A 21465-nucleotide genomic window follows, 5' to 3' on the forward strand; every position below is an offset into this window, starting at 1 on the left:
ACTGTGTTGGACGTGTTTGTCTCGAGCGTCTTCTCAACCAGGGAGTCGACACAGACAAGCAAATGATCATGGTCATGCAAAAACCGCAGGGAAGTGAGTTTATGTCGCTTGCCTGTTTTTTTTGACTCATCGTGCTCTCACCGCGGTGTCTTTTCTTTCCGACAAATATGACAGATGCATATCAAGCTGTGCAGTCTGCTCAGGGGAGATAAGGACCAGTTAAGCGCTGGGGTTGCAACATCCCACTGAGCCAATGAGTGAGCACAACGCCTTTTTCATACCGATCCTCAACAGATAGGCCTGTAGTGCGTGTGTGAGTTTATGCTTGTGTGATGCCCCTGATAATTTCTGTCTCCACTGAATTCTGGCATCTACTGTGTAATGGTTGCAGACCTGCACGTCTCCTGTCGTGAAGCTGGTTTAAAGTCAAGCAAAAGTTAGGAGAGACGGTTGAAGAGCAGGTTGTCTGTCCAATGCATGCGTGGTAAGGTTGTTGGTGTAATACATGCTACGGCTATAGTCCTTGCTTATCAAAAATAAGAGGTGTTAAAAACGAAATATATATATAATACTCTTAGAAAATAATAAAACATGATACTGAAATAGGTATCAAAAACATTCTTTCTTCCTTTTTTATCTGCTCTTTGGATCTAATAGAGCTCTTTAGATCCACAATTTTGCCCCATAGAAAAAAAGACACTTTCATCTTTCTCATCTCTCTCCAAAATGTCCCTGTGGTCCTTTTAATGGTTTAATCATATTACGCTTTTTCAAAATGAAGCACACTGTGTTTCATTGAGTCCATCTTCTTAAAACGGGCCTGTGCATGTGTCTGTGTCTGCCTATCTGTATTAACCTGACAAGTATTGGGTAAACAAAGCAATAGACACAACAACAGCTCATACTGAAGATAAACACTGAGAAAGGTTATCTAGGAATGCCCTCACCTCATGCAGTATTTCTGCATGACTGAAAAAATGAGTGGGACCGAAATGAGGCCTGGTCAGCTGGCTCCCTCTGTGACGTTTAGCGAGCAAGTCAGCATTTCTCTGGTGTACCTCTGCATACATGCACACTTATCTTAAGCAGAGCTGTATTCTGCGAGCAATCTAGAAGCACCTGAATCCCTAAATACATTAAGAGTAGCTATACTTTGTTGTGAGGACGACTTGGTCCATGAAAATGAAGTAGGCTTGAGGAGGGATTCAGGGCAGCCACAGAGCTGCTCTGTCACTTAATCCACCACACAGGCAACCATCGTTAGTCCACAATGGCGAGCTGAACAGCTTGCGATTCTGAGCAGGGCACGGCAGGTCTCTGTGGGGTTCTACTGTCCTCCACAGTCCTCCCGTTCTCTGTCTGGTCAGCAGTCCCTGTGGGAGTGTCCAGAGGATCCATCCAGGGGTAGGCACCTGGGTCCCATCCTCTCACTCCTGGCCATGGGCCAAGGTGCCCTCGACTCCCCCACTAATGCCTTTCTCCAGTTACCTGCCAGTGAAAGTGAGTGGAGTGGGGCGGGGGCTGGGAATGGCGGGGGACAATATATGGGTGCGGAACAGGATGGCAGGTCCAGACGCCCACTCCCCTGAGCCCTCCCAGGTATTAGAACTTGCCCCCCGGTTTGTCAATGGGAGCCTCCAGATGAATGGGCTCATTTGTCCTCAGACTGTGAGGATGAATTTGTCTGTCGGAGCAGGTGAGCAGGAGGGCCTCAGTACAGCAGAACACGGCATGAATGAGAGCCGAACACTACCTGTCCCAGGTGAACATCCTGAATGCTCCCTGTCCCAGGTGAGAGGAGACTGACCTCATTTTCAGGGTGAGTCGAGGGAGGGGTGCTCTGCATCTCCACACCCTGCTTCTGACAGCTACTGTTTAGCAGACTATACCCTCGACTACCGTAGAAAAGAATGTGTGAACTGACCAGAATGGGAAAACAGTCAGATGACTGATGCGAATTCATAACGGTTTTAGTTTGAATTGCAGCAACTTCATGGGATAGCATGGCTGTCAGCAGAGTAAGGCAAGTGGATACCAAGTTAGAGGGGGATAATCATCTGGGAGTACAACATAGCAACCACAAAGACCTGTAACTCTATGCACTCATAAGCCTCTTTCATTATTACTACACTATAATCAGAAACTTTTTTAAAACCACAAACTGTGGCAATAAGGTCTATCAGCAGCCACCGATGAATGATATGAAACACTCTCCCTGTTTCTTTCCCCCTTTCACTTCTCTAATATTAACACTTCCATTGAAGCAGGAACAATACAGAAAGCAGTCTTTAGGGTAAAAGTGTAAATGAAGTCGCCATTTTATTTGACATTTATATTTTGACTATTAGATGGTAAATATTTTTTTAGCACGCTCAAAATAAGTAAGAAAACCTAAAAATATATTGAACGCTAATGGTTAGCTTTGTTGTATGGTTAGCTTCGGTGTCCTAGCATAGTCGGAGAGTTTCATAAAGGAAAAATGTCCAATAGCCCAAAAAATTAACAAATATATCTGCCAGTGGTAGACTGATTTTAGTTTTGGGTGCTCTTACTGCGTACACCCTGTAGGATTAAACCATGCAGAGAATTATACTTAAATACTGTATAAACCTAGTACCCCGTGTAATTAATCTCTATTTACCTCTATGGTCTTAATTGGTCCTAATAGTACAACAAAAGTATTTCCTGTTTTAACTTTTCAGTTCCTGTTTTTTTTTTTACTGCTTTGAAAAACCATGTCCTCAGTCAAGCTTGGCATGCAGCTGTAACTAGTATACCAGCCTTTAAATGTTGGGACTGGAGGGGAAAAAACATGTGATGGGCCATAGGTGTCATGGGGAAGAAAAAAAATGATGCAAGATCAAAACACTTCTGACTAATTTCTGACATTTGGAGAGATCATCAGTCAGATTTGGCATTCTGGCAGGTCAGGATGCGGTTGTTTCCTGTCAACAGAGGTCATCAGTGATTATCTGCTGTCAGCTCTGCTTCTCTATGAGTGACAGTTATTACTGTCAAAGCTCTGCAGATCACATCATTGCTACCGGGTACGGTTGATTAATTTTAGATGTGTTAAGAGTTGTTCGAGTGTCAAATGGTGTAGCCTATCTGCGGAGGTTTCTATGAATAGTGTTCACCAGGTGTTTTACTGAATGTACCCACCTTTTTCCTGTCAGGCACTGTCAGAGTGGTATTTCTATGAATTTCTCTTGATCCATGAAAAGAGGAAGTTCACGTGTGGGTCTTAGCACACTCACTATGACTTGGTAGCCATTACAATTGACAGTTAAAAGTTTAGTTAAAGCCTCATCATGCCATAGCAAAGCACAAGTTCTCTTTTCTCTGAGGGTCAACAAACAAGCAACTCACTGATTGAGTAAACTTTACGGCAAATACAAGCCATAATAAATGTTTGTATTATCTAAATACTGTCCCATCTTGCAGTCTTAATATCCTTCTAGGGCTCTGAGGAAGGAGGGATGCTTTTTTTGCTAGGCCCAGGCAAAGGTCAACCCCCATTGCAACATACACACTAAAAGACCTGCATGTGAACTGCGCTCCACTTCCTTTCATCTTCTATGTGTCTCTCTCCCAAACTCTACTTTGTGAGGGGATGGTCGGGATACCTTTTGATTCTGCTAATTCAATTTGATGGAAAAACAAATACGCTGGGGGAGTGGGAGACAAGAAATGAGTGGGAGTAGTCGGGGGAGGAAGAGGGTGGAGAAGAGTAGAATGAAGAGATGGAGAGTAACATGGAGCTCAGAGAGGGAATTGGTTGGGGGGGGGTTGTTGAGGACAAACGGAAGAGCAAAGGGGAGAAAGAAAAGGAGGTAGGGAGTGGAGATGAGTTGAAACATCCAGTTCCAGGTTGAAGTCGTAAACCTCTCCGTGCTCTGATCTAGGTGGCCACCATGTTCACCCCGCCGACGCATCCGAGATCACTCCTCTTCATCGCTTCTATGGAACACCACTTTGATAGTGAAGATAAGTAACATCCAATTTTACGACTCTTTTCGTGTCACATAACTCATGATGTGAGTTAGGAGGGGATGTCTTGTTCAATGTAGCTGTTGGTCCAGCATTGCTTGGTGAGTAAAAAGTATACAAAACCCTCACATTTCAGAATTTAATGGGATAGAAAATGGAGCACTGGCAGCACATGTTGACTACCAAAACACTTAGCCAAGCATTCATTTCAAGAGCAAGTGTGTATGTCATGTGCCTGCCACCTAATGTCTTTTCAGGCCTAGGAGATGAAATGTCTCCGTTTTCCACAAACCCTGCCTCTGCATCAGACATGAGAAGCTTTGTCACACCCCGTCCTCATATGTACCTACACATGCATGTTCATATCTGCGAATGTGTGGATATGTGTGTTCAGTCGAGGGTAGCTCTGGAGAGTCGCTGGCCTGGCAGACTGCTGTATTATTTTTGGGAGGGCTGCCCCTTCCCTCTGGAGGGCCTCATTGAAGAGGGCTGGCTCTCTCCGTCTCCCCCTCTTCGGCTCCGGGAGTCCGGCCAAGCCCAACCGAGCTGGCTCGCTGGCTGCAGCAGCACACAAGCCGCTGGAGCCGTGGCCTGTACACGGCCCGGCACCCACAGCGCTACGTTACACACAGATGGCTAGACTGCTTATTGGCAGTCGAGCGTTACATTTTCACTGGTGGTCAGCAAGTGGATCAGGGGGATCCCACCTCCACTCTGAAAACACTCAGATGCAGCGCCCCAGTCCTGTATCCATGTGCGTGCAGCCAGTGCGTGTGTCAGTCAGTGTTGTTGGTGCTATGATGTAGCATAAGCTGACAACGCAGTGCCCCAGCCACACTGGATAACAAAACAGCACCTATATAAATCCCTGAATAAATATTATTTTAAATTTGAAGTGATCAAGCCTCTGGGAAATCCCAACAGATCAGCCTCCACAGCAGTCCAGCAGATGTGAACAGGGTGGAGGGTTCAGGGGAGGGGTAGTAGTCCACTTTTAGCTTGAACCGTTTAATCGGATGGTTTGTGATGTGGGTGTGTGAGGGTATGCTGAACTCAGTGATGATGACCTCAAATTGGCCCTAATCGAGCAGACTCATTAGTGGCTGGCTCTGTTCAAAGTTTCTTCAGCCCCTTTATTTCACTGTAATCGTCCAAATGGGAGGGAGAGAAAGAATGACCAATGTAGAGAGAGAAAGAGGGAACGAAGGAGAATAAAAGACAAACAGAATAAATGGAAGAGCAGAAGGAGAGAGAGTGAAAAAAAGACAAACAAAACAAAGAGAAAGAAAAAAGAGGACGAGATGAGGGGGCAACAGAGTCGACGCCTGCTTCCTGGCAGCCTCAGCTGCACATCTGTGTGCGAAGGGTCTGAGCAGACCCCCACGTGTTTGCTCAGGTCGCCTGATTGCCTTTCCTTCCTCCTCTCTCTCCCACTAAAGACCCGCTGTCCTTCCTCTCACTCCAGTCACCGTAGCCAAGAGAGAGGGCTACTCCGACAGACACATGAAGCGAGGAAGGCTCCCGCTGAACTGCACTTCTGACTGGATAGTTGCCACATACAGATTCATAATAAATGTGGCTATTTGAGATAAAAACGGAGACCTTGCATGGGTTATTTGGTTAAAAAAGGGTGTGAATTAGCGTTTGTGTTTGTTTGTTTTCCCCAAGTGTGTGTGTGTGTGTGTGTATATGTGTGTGTGTGTGTGTGTGTGTGCCTGAGCATGTGGGTATGTGCATATGTTTGACTGTGTGTGACTCCGGAGCCCTTCGATGGAGCCTGCTGTCTGGGTACAATGGTCCAGCCTGGGGCCTCAGCTCCACAAAGAGGCCTTCTCTTAACAACGCGCCATCACAGATAGAGGAGGAGCCTGACCAAAGCATTACCACGCTTAAGGGATCACAGAACTTCCCTTGATGCATCTGATATCGCTCATGATTTTAATAATCAAGCACTCTTCATTAAAAGGAGAGTTTAGTCTAATGCTATATGTTGTGTGTGTGTGTGTGTGTGTGTGTGTGTGTGTGTGTGTGTTTAAGAATGGTGAACAGAGACAGACTAAACTTACGAGGCAGTGACAGATTTTGCTTTAGTATTAAACTTTATTTCCTTTACGTTTTTGAGATGGAAAAATGATAAAAACGTACAGCTCAGGGACTTTTTTTTTTATCTAAGATAGGTCAGTGTTTTTCTTAACATAATAACCATGAAATTAAAATCATAACAGTTTCCATGTGTCTTTGACGAAAGCTTAGAGTGAAAATAAATTATCGTAGCAATAATTATAACATCAAATATACCAGCAATAATAGCAATTAAGCATTTATAAACACTCTATTTACTGTGTCTTTTTTCCATAAAAGTCCATTATTAAAAACAGGTGAACGCTGTGGTGGTGTACAATCCAGCATGTGAGGACAGCACAGGTTTGTGGGTAATCTGCATCTGACGGGTGCTGTAGCTGTCGGCCAGTCTTAAGACTTCCAACACTGAAGAGTTTGTCTGTCTGTCCACAGCAAACGTGGACGACAGCCTGGGGATGGACGGGGTGCACGTATCTCAGTATATAATGAGATGGCCTTGAGGGGAAAACAGCGGTTCTCATAGCAGACCTCTCGAGAGTCTCCTGTTACAGGGTCAAGGAGAGGTGGGTACCAAAGTGACTTAGTAAAAATAAGCAAAAAGAATGACAAGCGTCTCCATTCACTCCGTTCCTGCAAGCCTCAGCCAGGGACTAACAAACCCCTCGTCACATTAGCTCTTCACAAAGTCTGCTAAAGTCCTGCTCTGCAGCGTCCCATCGGTGAGGTCAGGCATGACGTGACCTTCAGTCAATAAGTCCAACTGAAAGTCTCTCCCCTCCAACCACTGTACATGACGCAAAAAGTCTGCTCAGCTTACGACGTGATGTGGAGGCCATTTAGTGTTAATGGCAATGTGGCGGCTCCTACAGGCAGAGGAGTTCTGGGTTGGTGGGTGTGGGGGGCCTCAGTGAGGTTCAGCCCAGACTGGCGAGCGATTGGAGTGGTGGGGGTGACCGAATGAAGGGTGAATGGGCGTGGGAGTAGGCAGCATGTGTCCAGAGTGGCTGAAGGGGGGCAGGTGACCCATGTGGGTCATGTGGCTGGTGAGGCCGTGTGCACTGCCAAAGGGAGAGGCCTTGTCCTGCATGCACTTGGATAGCTCATCGAAGCCGTCCCCTGCTCGTTTGTTCCTCTTGGACTTGCTGGACATCTTGCGGTTGCGCGTCTGGATGCCTTCTTTCTTCATGGTCAGGGGTCTGTTGACCTGTGGAGAGCGGCACATTAACTCAAGGCATACCAGATAAAGGATTCATTAACATTCACTAACTAATTTAAAATGTCACCAGGAATATGTCACATATTGCACTGCCAATTAGGATTTACATGCATTTATTTCATGGTAACCCAGTATTATGAGTTATGCCAGTGTGAAATAAATGCTATAAATAATGAGCAGCTGTTTTGCATATATAGCTCCATTATAAGTCAAGTCGGGGGCGTTTTTGAGCTTTTGTCTTTTTTAAAACCAAACAGAACCGTCCTGGTCAATATGAATACATGGGGATGAGGGCCTGGCTGGAGCTGAAAGGAGCAGCCTCAGACAAATCCTCATCAGTGTAACCGACGCCGTTACACTGAATGACAGTCCCACCCCGCAGCCTCTCCGGGGAGTTACGCCCCCCATTGAAACAACGATGGATTAATAAAAAAAAGACGACCAGTGGGTTCTGCTCGACAGGGTGAGCAGGCTTTGCCTCCACACTCTCACAGTTTCTCTGCTCCTAAATCGATAGGAGCTGTCCGCCCACTTGACCAGTTAACGACCAGCAATAGCCCCCCCCCCCCCAACAAACCCAAAACCCCGCACTTGAGTGCAGTGGTTATTTCATGCTACTTACATTGTGCAGTTTAAAGTAAAGGCCGCAGGCGTTACACACCGGGTCTCCGTTCCCGTTGCGCCTCCACAGGGTGGTGGTGGTGGTCTGGCAGTTTGCACAGCAGGTGCCTGCACGTCTAGCAGCGGACTGAAGAAAGCAGAGAAAATATATCATGAATAATCACTCAATCATGTCGTAGACAGGTCAGCGCTGACACTGAGCTGCAGGAAAACACAGTTGGAATAGTATATATCACGGTTCTTTAGACACCTATAGAAGGCTAATTATTTAACACGTGTGTTATTGAAGCCACAGCACTGACATTACGAGCAATGACTTTATGATTTCTCTCTCAGCACAAAATCAACAAGAGACAGAAAGTGTGTCTAAATTATACGGGTGGATTTTCATGAAGTTTCAACTTTCACCGCAGAACCATGTGCACAAATGCATCATAAGAAGCGACACTCAGACTGGGAAAATGACTTAGCTCCTCTATTAAATCAATTGCATATAGGCTATGCAGACAGCTACAACTATGATCAATAATAATTTGTGCAATAAGATATGGGGACATTTTTCTAGAGAATTGCTGATTCTTTACAAGCCTGCCGGTAATTATAACATTTAATTAATTAAAGTATGCCGGTATTAACAGGTTATAATGCAGGCCTTGTGTAAGCCCTGCGCTTTTCCTGATCCATGGAAACTGGGCTACAAGTCGTGTAAGACCCTGTGTCCTGCCTGGCATTGTGCTCGCGCGTCCATTGCGGATCAATTCTTCACACATAATAAGAAACATTAGCTTTACATGCAAGAACCCTCTGGCTCTTTGCTTTGCAGACAGCATCCAGGATTTTTCCTTTAATTAATTTCAGGTGGGCTCGTTGCTATCGACCAGGAGAGCAGCAATAACCCAGGCCGTTTTCGTTATAAGTTAAGTGCATAGATATCTTTATTTATTTAATTAATAAAAAGACGCTGCGCGTTAACACCGCAGCATACCACTGGCCACCGAGAATGACAAACAAGAGAAGAACATAAATACATTTATTTTCCAATCCCTGCCCCTCGCGCTCTGTCTCTTCACACATAAGCGGCTCCTCCAGTGTTGTGATAATCTCTTTACAGTATATGTCAGTCTGGCCATAGAGAATGCAGCGCGCTGGTTGAAGGCGGAAACAGCCGGGAGCCTGACTTCCTTATCTGGGCCGGGCAGATATCCGGATAGGAAACAACTGGATGCCCCTTTGAACACAACTCTGAAAAACACTTGAGCTGAAAATGCAAAAGCTACAGCCACATGGGCCGAGCCAGTGGAAAATGGAATGGCCTTTTCACGAAGAGGAACGACGTGGATGTGGTCAAGGAACAACACGAAAAATATAATCAGAAAAATATGTATAATGATAGGCTTTAGTGTTTTAAAAAAGGCCACCCTAATATCTTTGCTGATCGTCTGATAGCGGCCAATTTATTTGCTTGTCAAATTACCAGCTAATGTTAATGAAGACCATTAGGCCCAGGCTACAGCCCCTGCAATCATAATTAGCCTGGGTAAATGAGAAAGCCCTTTTTATTAAAGTTAAAAGGTTATACCAGCACTGAATGACCAAAAACTAATTTAATTTGTGGGGTAAAGCCAGTAATTAATTCTTAATAATTTGCCACTTTTATTACTTATATTACTCTGATCATTATTATTACTATTTGTGACTGTGTTGCTGTTTATTTATTTCAGTCAATAATACTTATTAAGTTATAAGTGATTTGTGCTTATAATGCTTATCTTTATTTTTACTAACCAATTAACCACTGACAGGGAAAATATTTGTCATTTATACAGAGATATGATTGTTTGTGCCAATTTATGAATTTCTAGACAAAAAAGTGTCTGGATTTGTTTTGTTTTTCAGATTGAGTAAATATGTCAAGCTTTTTAAAAAATAACAATAAAAAGCTACATAAATATTTAAATAATGCATGCACTCATGTAGAGTACTTAGAAGAACAGATAAATCGAGACATATATTTTAGATAGATTTTAAAATTTGATTAAAATGCATGGATTTATAAATTGATTTGAAAGCCATAAAAATAAATGACTTATGGCACAGAGAAGTGTGTCCAGCTTCAGTAGGGTTAAAGTCAAAAGTGGCTGTGCAGCTCTGCAGCAGTGGTACATCCATGGCAAGAATGTTGTGCGTCCATGCTGCTTTTCATTTACTCAAGCATGGTGTTAACTAAAGCAGCATGGGCATTGGTATCAGTAACAGTATCAGAAGTACCAGCAATAATGATAGCAGGAACAATGGCAATAGTAGCAGTATTGTAACAGGCCATGAAGGCGGATCATCGGGGGGTGAGAGGGACAAACAATTCCAGGAAGATCATAGGGAAAATATAACTTTCCTGGAATTGTGCTGCCGGCATCTGCTTTGTGCTCATATTTGGGTGCCTTCCCTCACAGTAAAGCAATGGACTGAGAAGTAGGACTCACCAGTCTACGCTTGGGCTTGATGAGTGGTCGGTTCTGGCCGTTCATCTTGTGGTACAGGCCACAGGCGTTGCACAGGTAGTGGCCGGTACCATCCCGTCGCCACAGAGGGGTGGAGGTGGCGCCACAATTTACACATTCACGGCCCTCTGCATATAGTTCAAGAAGAGGAGACAGGAAGAAATTTTATATAATTAAAACGTTCACCCGCTTTCAGAAACAACACATAGCAGCTGTCCAGCCAAATCCGGCAACTACACAGTGCTAGACGGGCCTCTAATATGTAATAAGTCAAAAATATGGCTCATGATGGAGACAATGTCCATATCAGAGTGCAGGTGTACTGAGTGTGCACGGCTGTCATGGACACAGACACCTCTATGTAAACCGATCCAGAGTGGGGAGGCCAGAGACAGCCAGAACATGTCCAGAGGTGTCCAAGAAGAATGAGACACACCATCAAATTAGGACTACATTATTCATCAGCTCAGTGGGCACCCATGAGAGGAAACATAAGTGGGTGGTGGTGCTGGTGGTATTAAATGTGTCGGACAGTGTTGCAGTCTTTAATGAAAAGCTCGCATTGCACATTGCCTGCAATTAATAATATAGAAACGCTGTCCAGTCCCAGCATTATTTTGATGAGGTTTGTATTATTTTTAAACAGAGACTGAATTTGAAATAGACTTCCTGTGCATTCTTGTGCTCTTCTATATAAAAACCTGCTTTTTTACGTTATCCCCACACTCTCTCTTCTCCCGTTCAGGTTTGACTGACTTCAAACAGCCTGTTGCTAAACCAAACGATTCATCTAATTCAAGTATCGCTCTCTCCCTAGAGCATCATCTCATTATTCCTGTTATAATGCCAGCGACACCCACAGCCCCACCCTCGCTCTACAATGGAATCTGACCTGAACAAAAAGCTATGTTCCTTTTGAAATGCATCTCGGCTCTTTTTTATGTACCTCGCTTTTTATTTCTTCTATACCTCCCTTCTCTTCCTCTTAAGTGTTTCGCAAGTCCAGCAACCACATTAAAGCTGATTCATTAACACTACAAATATTCATCAGCAATGACTGTTGTATTATGTCTTATGCAATGTTTAGTGTTGAAATAAGAAGAAAATGGGAAGCTCTGTGTGAAAAGGTAGGCTAGAGAGGAGGAGGAGGAGGAGGTGTTCTGGTTTGAGGCTAGTTCAACAGGAAGCCGCACTACTGTAAGGTATATGTGCTGACAGCTGAAATGTCATTGTGGCATTTTGTACAACAATCAATCACCATTACTGGCACTGGACACCGACTTTGATAGATAAGAGCCCTTTTAAAGCTGTAGCTGATATATTTGTGTTACTGATTCGGACATAGTCTGGCCAGCTTCTTTTAAATGTCACAGTATAACATTTCTCTGCTACAACAGCTCACATTCACTCAGCCAGCGAGCATTCCCCAGGTGTATTAAAAAAGCACAGGGAACAACGGGTGACAATGTTGATAATTGCACAGCTACATTTGGAGCAACTTGTTAACAGTCTACATGTCTGTCCCTGTCATTTGTTTTGGCCATTTATTCAAAGTACACAGCTGGAACAATGTAGGGAAATTACAGAGTCATTACCAGACTGAGTTGTTTTTCAAATGTCTGCACATTAATATCAGCCATAAAGTCTAAATATTCCCCTAAATGTTACTCCCAACACGCAGCCTATTGAATCAGGTGCTTGTCCAGACAGTCAGATAATACACTGCGTTTTATTATAAACAATTTCACTGGCTTTGAGAATTTCAAGTAAAAGGCAAACCAATTATGTGCATTTTGTATCAGGATTACTGGAGGCACTCAAGGTCTCCTTCACTGTTAGATGATGCATGTAGTAAGAGTGTTATTAAATACACTTTAGTCTACACATAGAAGCAGATCTGCTGTGGGCTTGGTTGCCTCCACTTCATGTCAGTGCACTGGGCCAAGGCCATGCTTAAAAACACAAACAGCAAGGCTCTGTCGCCTGTGCTTTGTTAGTGCTTGGAAGAGCTGTGGGCGGGGTGGAGGTCGTGATTTGTTCACTTGGAGGTATACAGGATATGGCAGGAGCCAGGGCGTCGTGACTCCTTCATTTTTAAGTGCAATAAAGGCCATGTTTAAAAGAAAACAAGTGTGTGGCACGAGGAAGAAACCATTTGAGTGCCTGAACATTTAGAAACGAATTGAATAAATTTATCCTATCTAAAATTATCTTGAGGTGTTTAATCTCTGGTCAAATTATAATCAATGCGTTTATATTTCGCCAAACCAACACCAACAAAATATATATGTACATAATTGATTAGTTTAATTAGTAATTTCCTTTCTTTTACGTAACCCCCAGTTTAATCATGCGCATAATGGCCCATAGCTGGACATTTAGTAAATAGGCTAATCGACCCCGATTAGTCTGATGAGTTTCATCTAAGGTTGATTAATCTCTAAAGCCTTTTAAGTGGACAAAGATAAGACTTGTCAGGACAGGTTTTGAGAGAAGTGCCCGACAGGGAAATGATCTCTGTTTTTGTAAGGGACACACCAGAGCAACAAGTCGTGTTACATAAGTGGCCCCAGAATTAAGAATCAGATACAAGACACAAAAAACAATTTAGAACACGATTCCACACACTTGAATAAACAAAATGTAGCACAATAGCCTAGTCTACTATTAATACATTATGACATAAGATTTATCTGCTGATGACTGGTTGTGTTGTGTGACGCTTCACTGCTCAGCTGAATAAACCACAACTATTTAATTAGGCCTTATCATCTTGATCTGCCATCTGAGGTAAGGGAGAAACACGCGTGGGACTCACCTGAGCTCGACCTGGCTTTGCTTTTGCATTTGGGCGTAAAGCTGGAGGAGGACCCGCCGAGCAGGCTGCCAGGGTGGAAGAGACTGCCGCTGTACTCGTGGGGTGTATGCAGAGGATAGGCCGGATAGGTCGGGATGGGGTGATGCGTGGCTGCCTGACTGTTCATCGAGGCCAGGCCGCTGCGGAGGGGACTACAGCTCTCCATTTTCATGCCGTCCGTCAGCTGCACCTGGTACTTGATCGACTCCTTCTCGTCCATCCTGGTCGAGGTAGAGGTCGGAGAGGTAGGGCCGGGGTCTGGAGACACGTCTTTCGGGGGGGTGGGGGGGAAACTGTAGAGGTGCGGGCTGGAGTGGGACGCGGGAGTGAGCGACGAAACCGGAGCAGTGCCGGTGCTGCTGCTGCAAGGGTAGCCGGAGCCGCTGGGGTGCAGGCCGGGTTTGCTGAAGTGGCTGACCGCCCATGCGTTATGGTGGTGGGCAGCGGACAGGGCTGCTTTCCCGGGGTCCAACCAGGGAATGCCGGGGCTGTGGATGAGGTGTGGTCGGCAAACCTGGTTCCCAGCGAGGCGAGCTGAAATCCAAAATAATGCATTTAATATAACTTTTATTATAATGTTGCTCTGACACACCAGTCTTGCCATCAGAATCAGCTTACCTGTTAAATACTCAGAATTACTTGAGTCCGACATTTAGTTCCAGATGACGATTAAATGCTGGTAGGCCTAGTTAATTTAAAATAATAGATTTTTCTTACCGGTTAATTATCCAAAAATGTTTTCAATAAAATGACAGTAGCCTATCCTCACATATTGTGCCTATTTGAAGGGCTTAATGACTGCAGAAAACACACTAAAAGTAGCTCCTCGTCAGGGGCAGTATATTTTCATCGACTGCAGCTCTCGGACTAAAGATTGTTATTAGTAAATTTGCGGTTTTTATTTTATATCCGGGAAGTGCCTCTCTCTCTCTCCCCCTCCAGAAACCCCTGCCCTAACAGAGAAGGGTTAAATGACATACTTCCCTTTCCTCTCGCTGTCATTTGCTAGAAATTCCTTTTATGTTGGTGAATTGGCCCAGAAAAACCATGGAGGACTTTTTAAAAATTACTGCACACTGCATAAATTGTTAAGCTTATCGTTTCTGTAGCCTCCTTTATTCCACACACAAACAACCAAGACACACATATTATGCAGGTTTTGTTTGGTCTTTGATGAACTATATAAAAACTATAGCTTAATAATGCCTTAATAAAATTAATTTTCAAGTGTCACAGTATGGACTTGGCATCTTACCGTGTGCTTGGCTGTATGTGACCCTTGCCCGGGAGTTGGTGTAGTAGGGGTTCCCTTGAGAGTCCAAGTGGTTCAGAAACATGTCAACTTCATCCTGGGGCAGTAAAGGCGCCATGGGCTCCATGTAGTTGTGGCTCAGACTGTGGTGGTGAGAGTCCGGGTGCTGGCCGTTCAGCACTGCGTGATGGTGCGCCATCCACCGAGACTGATCAGCCGCTGCGACCTCCATGGCTGAGCTGGCCGTCTCCTTTCCTCTCTGTGTGTTTGGCTACTTTTGGGCTACGTTTGCCTCCAAGTGGAAGTTTAATCCTCCTTACAATATAGTTCCTGGGCTGTGAAAATCTCGGCTGTGTTTATTTACTTCAGAAAAAGAATCCTTAAACAACCCGTTCTCCTTCGTTATACCTGCAATGAGACGAAAACAAAATGTTAATTTATGAACACCATGACCGCTCCACCCCTCCGTCCGTGCAAAGAAGAAGCATCCTTTATATTTTTCTCTAATCAGTTGACACGTGAAATAAACTTTACACACTTTAGGGTCCTAATGATTAAATGTCGAAAACAAAGTAGTGCAAAGCTGTCTCACTCAATGCATCTCGTCCCCGCATAAAGAAAAAAAATACAAATGTATCCTCTGGATACCTGTTACGATTTCGATCAGCTGACAGCAAACACAGCTTGGATGAGTAAACCTCCTGATCCATGCAGTGCTCAGGCTCATTAATGAGATGTGGCGCAGACTGATGCGGCTGGCGCCAGTAAATTCCCATATCAAGCCACGTGGGGCGGGGCCTCGGCCTGAGCCAATCACAGTCAGCCCTGCCACAATTGGCTCGCTGCATCCCTGCTCTCCGTCTTTCAATTCCCATTTCCCTGCACCGAAAAACTAAAAGACTTATCAATCAGCAGTGTAATTTCTCGGGGGTCTTTCTCTCTCATGACGCTCACACTGAATGAGCAATCGGCCCCTGATAATCTGCTGTTTTAGCGGCAGTTATTCGCCCAAAGACAGACATAACATGAAGGGAAATTCAGTCGGCACAATATATGGCTTTGGCCTATTATAATGTTTTAGAAAGGAAGTGTATTGTATGTTAATACTAGTGTAAGTCACCTTCACCTGTATGAATCTATCTGCAAAATATTTTAAGAATCTAGCCTAAATCATCTGAGACACATTTTCAAGACTACAATTCAATTTTCAATTTTTTTTAACAATTACAGTCACTGATTTAGCTTTACATTACGAACAACAGCCCAAATGTAAATGTTGCTTTTCGCAAAGTGCTGTAATGTAAATAAACAGCGTTTTCAGCACCTCATAAAACCAACAGAGGAGGAGTCAAATTTATGAACCCGAAATTGGCCCCTTTGTTGGGATCGCCTAATTGTCTTTAATTAGTAGCAGAGCATTCTTCTTGTGAAAATAGTGGTTTTGTTTGGGGGTATAGAGCAATCAAACAAAGTTTGCATACTGGTGACTTCCCTTTCTTACTTGGCGGCACCAGGGATGGCCGCAAGGCCTCACCTATGAAAACCAGCTGGGGATCATTAAAGTGTCTTCATTCAAAACTCACAATACAAATCAAAACCCTAAATAGAGTCTTATTATTATTTTATTATTATTATTATTATTATTATTATTATTATTATTATTATTATTATTATTATTATTATTACGCTACTATTAGGCTATTATTGTGTGCTGCCTATTATGGTGAATAGCGCTAAGGCCAAATAAAACGTTGATGCATGTGTGTTTGGTGTGTGTGTTATTGACAGGGAATAATTGGAGGGTCCTCGGAGCCTAGACTGGCCGCCACGCTGACGCCTGGGCCTGACGTCACGTGGAGTGGGAGTTTAGGGGTGTCACATAAAGCTTCAGATACCTGGACGAATTCTCCAGGTAAAAGACCCCTCATACGATGCAGGTCATTAGGGCGACAATCCCTCTCTGATCTGATGTCATTCCTGCTGTGTAAATGTGTGCGTATTTGTGTGTGTGTGTGTGTGTGTGTGTGTGTGTGTGTGTGTGTGTGTGTGTACGTATGTGTGTCAGTCATCAATTGTTAAATCACTGGCACGTTGCCAGGGGCAGTGAGTTGATGAGCTCAGCCCTTTGAGCTTGTCAACTCTTAAAACCAACAAATTAGTGCATGTGGGGCAACAGAGGGCCAGCAACCTGAATAACTAACATTCCAGTGAAAAGAAGCACCGCAGTTGGCAGGTGGAGTGAGACCACGCGCATCTTAATATGGTCATCCCGTGTCCTTTTATAAATGTTGTATTATAATACATAATGGATCAATCATCAAGAATACACTATTTGTGTGTCTAATAAAAAGAAGCTATTTTCTGCTGCAGAATAATTGCTGTCACACATGTTTGAACGTGAAGCAACAATGGCTCCCTCTGTCCGAGCATGAATGGATTGCCAGTGATGCTCTTGTTCTTGAGGCTATAGCCTAGTTGTGAGAGGACATTACTTTCTGAGCGCTGGAACATATCACTAGGCAGCGGTCAGCCTATATGTGTTTCTGTTTTGGGTTCTGGCTGTGCTAACCACTGGGCCTTGGAGAGTGGGTCAGGCTAGCTTCTGCAACATGCCCATTGTTGTTTGCATGTTTGCCAAATGGATTACTCAGCAGGATTTAGCCCTCTGTAATGTATACCTTCATTAATCCCATTTGTATCTCTGCTGGAACAAAAGATGGGAGAGGGTGACGGAGGGTTAGTGGAGAGGGTGTGTGTGTGTGTGTGTGTGGGGGGGGGATTGCTTTCCCTCTGTCTTTCTCAAGGACACAGCAGTATTGTTTCACTCAGGGATGGTAGACTGGAGAACACTATCCCTCTCACAACACCCCCTGCGCTGGGTGAGAAAGGTGTGCAACAACTGTATCGCTGTGCAGCCACAGTGGCTAATGAACAACAAGATTATCATTCCGATCCATGCTGTTATTAAATGGGATTGGCTTTATCTACCTGTTTGTTCCCACTGGGCACGGTCATCCATCATTATCCAGAGTGGAGGTGTGTGACGATGCAAAATGTGTGTGTGTCTGTGTGTGTGTGTGTGTGTGTGTGTGTGTGTGTGTGCGCCTGACTGTGTGTGTGTGATTGTGGTTTTTTTGGGGGGGTGGGGGTAGTGTGAAGAGCCACAGTGGGGCCTGTGAAGATAAGCAGAGCCAGAGAGAAGAGAATGACACAAACCAGCTGAAGCATTATTGTACCCTTTACTCACGGCTAATTAGATCGAGCCAGAGCACTGGGGGGGCTTTATAGACACAAGCACCCAGACACAAGGCCATATAACTGAGGGGCCTGGATGCTGCTATGAGAGCAGCACTCACTCCCATTTAAGCTGTTTGGGGTCAGAATAATAACATTTCAGAATAGGACAGGACATAACAGGCGAAATGCACACTTTATAAAAAGGATTATGGCGCAGAAGATGATTCTTAGGTTTCCAAACCCTTTATTGGAGCAATTTTGGAAAGCACAAGAGCTGTAACTGCTCTACATAGAAACGGTTTGATAAAAAAAAGTATCCGAGATGCAGCAACAGCTCCTCAACAACATGTGTTCATTCACCCAGCCATTCATTCATTAAAATAACTAGAGGTGCTCTCATTGCATTAACCTACAAATCCACGTGCACAATTTACACGCCCTGTTGTCACTAACACTGAGCTTCACACAATTACCTCATGTTATTTGAATCATGCAGCACAAACGGCCCATAAAGCCTCACGCAGACAACAAGCACAGGTAAGAGAGAGAGAGAGAGGTTGGTGTATTCACTCCAGCTCTTGCATGCCTGCGGAGACCCCGGCCCGCCCCTGTCTCTGCTCCACCATTGTAGTGATGTGACTGCTCTTTCTGCTGATGAAAGCCTTTTGCTCCAGTCATTATGCACTTTAACGCGTGACAATTGAACACTTTTGTCGTCACTAATATCATGCTGATGATACACCAATCCATTTCGTGATCGAGCTTTTTTTTCTCTCCCCAGGAATAGAGCACCTTGCCCACGGCAATATAAAGGGGGCTTCATTAAAATTGATTATTGATAGTATTTACGTGGCCACGTGAATTTTTTGAAATTTCAGAAATGCTGCTTGGGTTATAGTAGGCTATAGGTACATATAGGTACGTTAATTATTCATTTAGGCAGATTTTTGGCTTCATTTTTATTGTTCGCTCATTTAGAAAAATAATAGCCTACAGGTTAACCTACTGTTCTGAAAATCAGAGTAGATGTCAGTGAAACTATCGCATCTTTTGGCTACAATTTGCTGATATGCTTTACACGTTTGATTCAATATTGAGGCGCTTGTCAGATGTTATGGAGGTTTATACCGTTAATATCCGAATAACCGTGACAAATAAGGCTGAATATGAAGGCGAATTTAATCTGCAATTATGAACGAAGCGTAAACCCAGCATACATCATTCCTTAACAGTCATGAAAGCTAAAATTCAAGCACTGTTGCAAAAAATAACCTATTATAATTGCTTACGAACTAATATTTTTTTGCTACAATTATATTAATAACGAGGAGACATTTATTATCCAATTATTTTAACCTACCTATAGCTTTGGGTATAGCCTAGGTATAGGCTATTATTAGAATTTTTTAAAAAGGCAAAAACATTTCCCAAAGAGGATTTTATAAAAATGACAGATATAGAAATATCAGGAAATTCACTTACCTGCTTCAGTTTTACATGGGAGCAGAGTGGCTGCGCTTTCTGAGTCAAACCAGAGAAAGTGAGTCCATGGGATTCACCGCCCAGAGCGGCGCTCATCTCCGAAATAACGGCGCAAAATAAACGACCGATCGAGAAAGGTGTCCAGGCCAGCCCTGCTTTTTAAAGATGATGTCGAGACAACACTGAACAACCGGCGCTCTCAGTCTGATCGCCGGGCAGAGAGCTGCGTGTGTGTGTCCCTCCTCTCTCGCTGTGTCTCCGAACCTCTCTGAATATGAGCAAAAACTTCAGTGGCCGTGTGAGAGGCTGCAGCAACAAAGCAACGTAATGGCACGTCAGCCAGCAGCCTGTCTTCCGGGTCCCGGTTAAATGGACAGAAAGTGGCAACAATACCTGTTCCCAAGAGGTGATCAATAACTTGGCCCTTACAGAGGGTCCCAGCAAGGACCGCAGGCCTACATTCAGATGCAAAACCCTTCTGGCAGATTTTTGTTGTTGGTTATCAATTCATGCAGAATCGCGTATAGGCCTGTAGCTAAATGTGGTGACATTAGAACATGATTTGAACGCACCTTTTTCATTCCTCTAGGCAGTAAAATATTAAAGAAACTAAATAATTGCATTTGTGTGAGGACTTCCTGCGGGCTTTCAAGAGCCAGTGGGTGTCCTTGGTCCGCACTTGTCCCAGGTGCAGGACTATACACGCACAATCATTGTGAGCAGTTTGGAAGTAATTTGTAAACGACTAACTTTTGCAGCTTGTGGCCAACAGAAAGCAAGGTGATGCAACATCTGCAGTGATGTCTGTTCAGTCCTTCCTGTGCAGTCAATAAACATCCCAACGCTATACACCTTGTTTATAATATTTGTTACTGTTGTGGTTTGTGTGTGTGTTAGTTTTGTTTTTACTAAAATCTTGTGAAAGACTGACAGCCTCGTTCCTAATTGACTTCCCGAGGGTTTTGCTTCATGACCCTCTGCTCCTCCCCCACCCCCCTGTGTTAAATGTGTTAAAGAAGAAAAATACTGTGCCCTCCCTCCTCCTTTTTGTGTTTTATAATCCACACAGTCACAACAACTTTGTAAAACATGCAAAGCCCCTAAAATCTCCTGCACGCGACCTGGGCTCGTGCGCGGCGCTGGAGCCAGGCAGGTGCAAGGGGCGCGAGGACCTCTGCAACTCGGGGCTCGTGCTCCCCAGAGTACACACGCACACAAAAAGAAGAGAAAGAAAAGAAATGTGAAGTCTGACTGAATTAATAACATTTGTTTCAGTGTTTAAAATCACCAGAGCAAAGATGTGAGGGCTCCAAATATCGATTAATGGAAGTTCACCGAAATACAACTTTAAAAAAAAAATTCGCAGTATGAATAACGGATAACCTATAAGTGCGTTATGGCTTCTCAAGATAATGTTTACTCATAAAGCCTTCCAGTAGAATTTTTGAGATGGAATACCTCTTTTTAAACTAGATCTGGCTGTATAGTATTTTTGTCTGGACTGTGAAATAAATGTTAAAAATGAGCATTATTAGTTTGACTTTTGATTATTTGGTCTATTTATATAAGGTTAATTTTTTTAGTTACAGTGTTACAAACTAGTCTACACTCAATATTAATATAATTAGGCTGTGCAAACGATACATTTCAGTCAACGTTCGTGCCTTTTAAAATGAGTTAACCAATAGTTAACAGTTTTATTTCAGGCATTGTCAGGGAATAATAGCCTACCACTACTTTAATCTATTATTATTATCATTATTATTATTGTTATTATTATTATTATTATTATTAGTAGTAGTAGTAGTAGTAGTAGTAGTAGTAGTATGTGTTAAAAACCTATCAATAAATCACTACAGTATTAGCTTAGTGTTATATTTGTGTGTACTTGCACTTCTTTTGTTCAATACATTTTCTGCATGTTATGCGGGAGACTCCGTGTGTGTGTGCACGGTTTTCGTCTGGGACGATATTATATGCACACTGCATTAGATGCCAGGGCCCTTCTCCTTCTGATTATTACCAGGGGTAATATTTCATCGGCACCACGCAATCTTTGTTCTCTGTGAAGATAATAAATGGCCTAATCGTTATCAGCAAACTGCTGGGGGTGTTAGCACCGACCGAGGCTGGAAGCGGGGTCCAAAGTACTGCTGAATAAATTGGTGTTCCTTATCTCTCACTCCCAGATTATCGCCGCCTTTTCAAACTTGCACAACAAATACATTCA

General features: G+C 43.7%; 1 protein-coding gene across 4 annotated transcripts; it reads right to left on the bottom strand.

Annotated features, from left to right (window-relative positions):
* Positions 1 to 6109: 6109 nt before the first annotated feature.
* On the bottom strand, positions 6110 to 19467 carry gata2a (GATA binding protein 2a). Of its 4 annotated transcripts, none has more exons than XM_046029291.1 (6): positions 19236 to 19467; positions 14520 to 14924; positions 13226 to 13798; positions 10390 to 10535; positions 7911 to 8036; positions 6110 to 7276 (listed from the first exon to the last, which is right to left on the bottom strand). In XM_046029291.1, exons 2-6 carry the CDS (start codon positions 14746 to 14748, stop codon positions 6977 to 6979), a joined length of 1374 nt encoding a protein of 457 aa, XP_045885247.1. In that variant the 5' UTR covers positions 14749 to 14924; positions 19236 to 19467; the 3' UTR covers positions 6110 to 6976. The 4 variants fall into 4 exon arrangements, with proteins under 4 accessions (XP_045885247.1, XP_045885245.1, XP_045885246.1 ...); XM_046029289.1 differs by having other exon boundaries at positions 10390 to 10547; XM_046029290.1 differs by lacking the exon at positions 19236 to 19467 and adding an exon at positions 15165 to 15239 and having other exon boundaries at positions 10390 to 10547.
* Between the last annotated feature and the right edge of the window lie 1998 nt (positions 19468 to 21465).

This window comes from Micropterus dolomieu, linkage group LG18 (assembly GCF_021292245.1).
Source record: "Micropterus dolomieu isolate WLL.071019.BEF.003 ecotype Adirondacks linkage group LG18, ASM2129224v1, whole genome shotgun sequence".
Lineage (NCBI taxonomy): Eukaryota > Metazoa > Chordata > Actinopteri > Centrarchiformes > Centrarchidae > Micropterus > Micropterus dolomieu.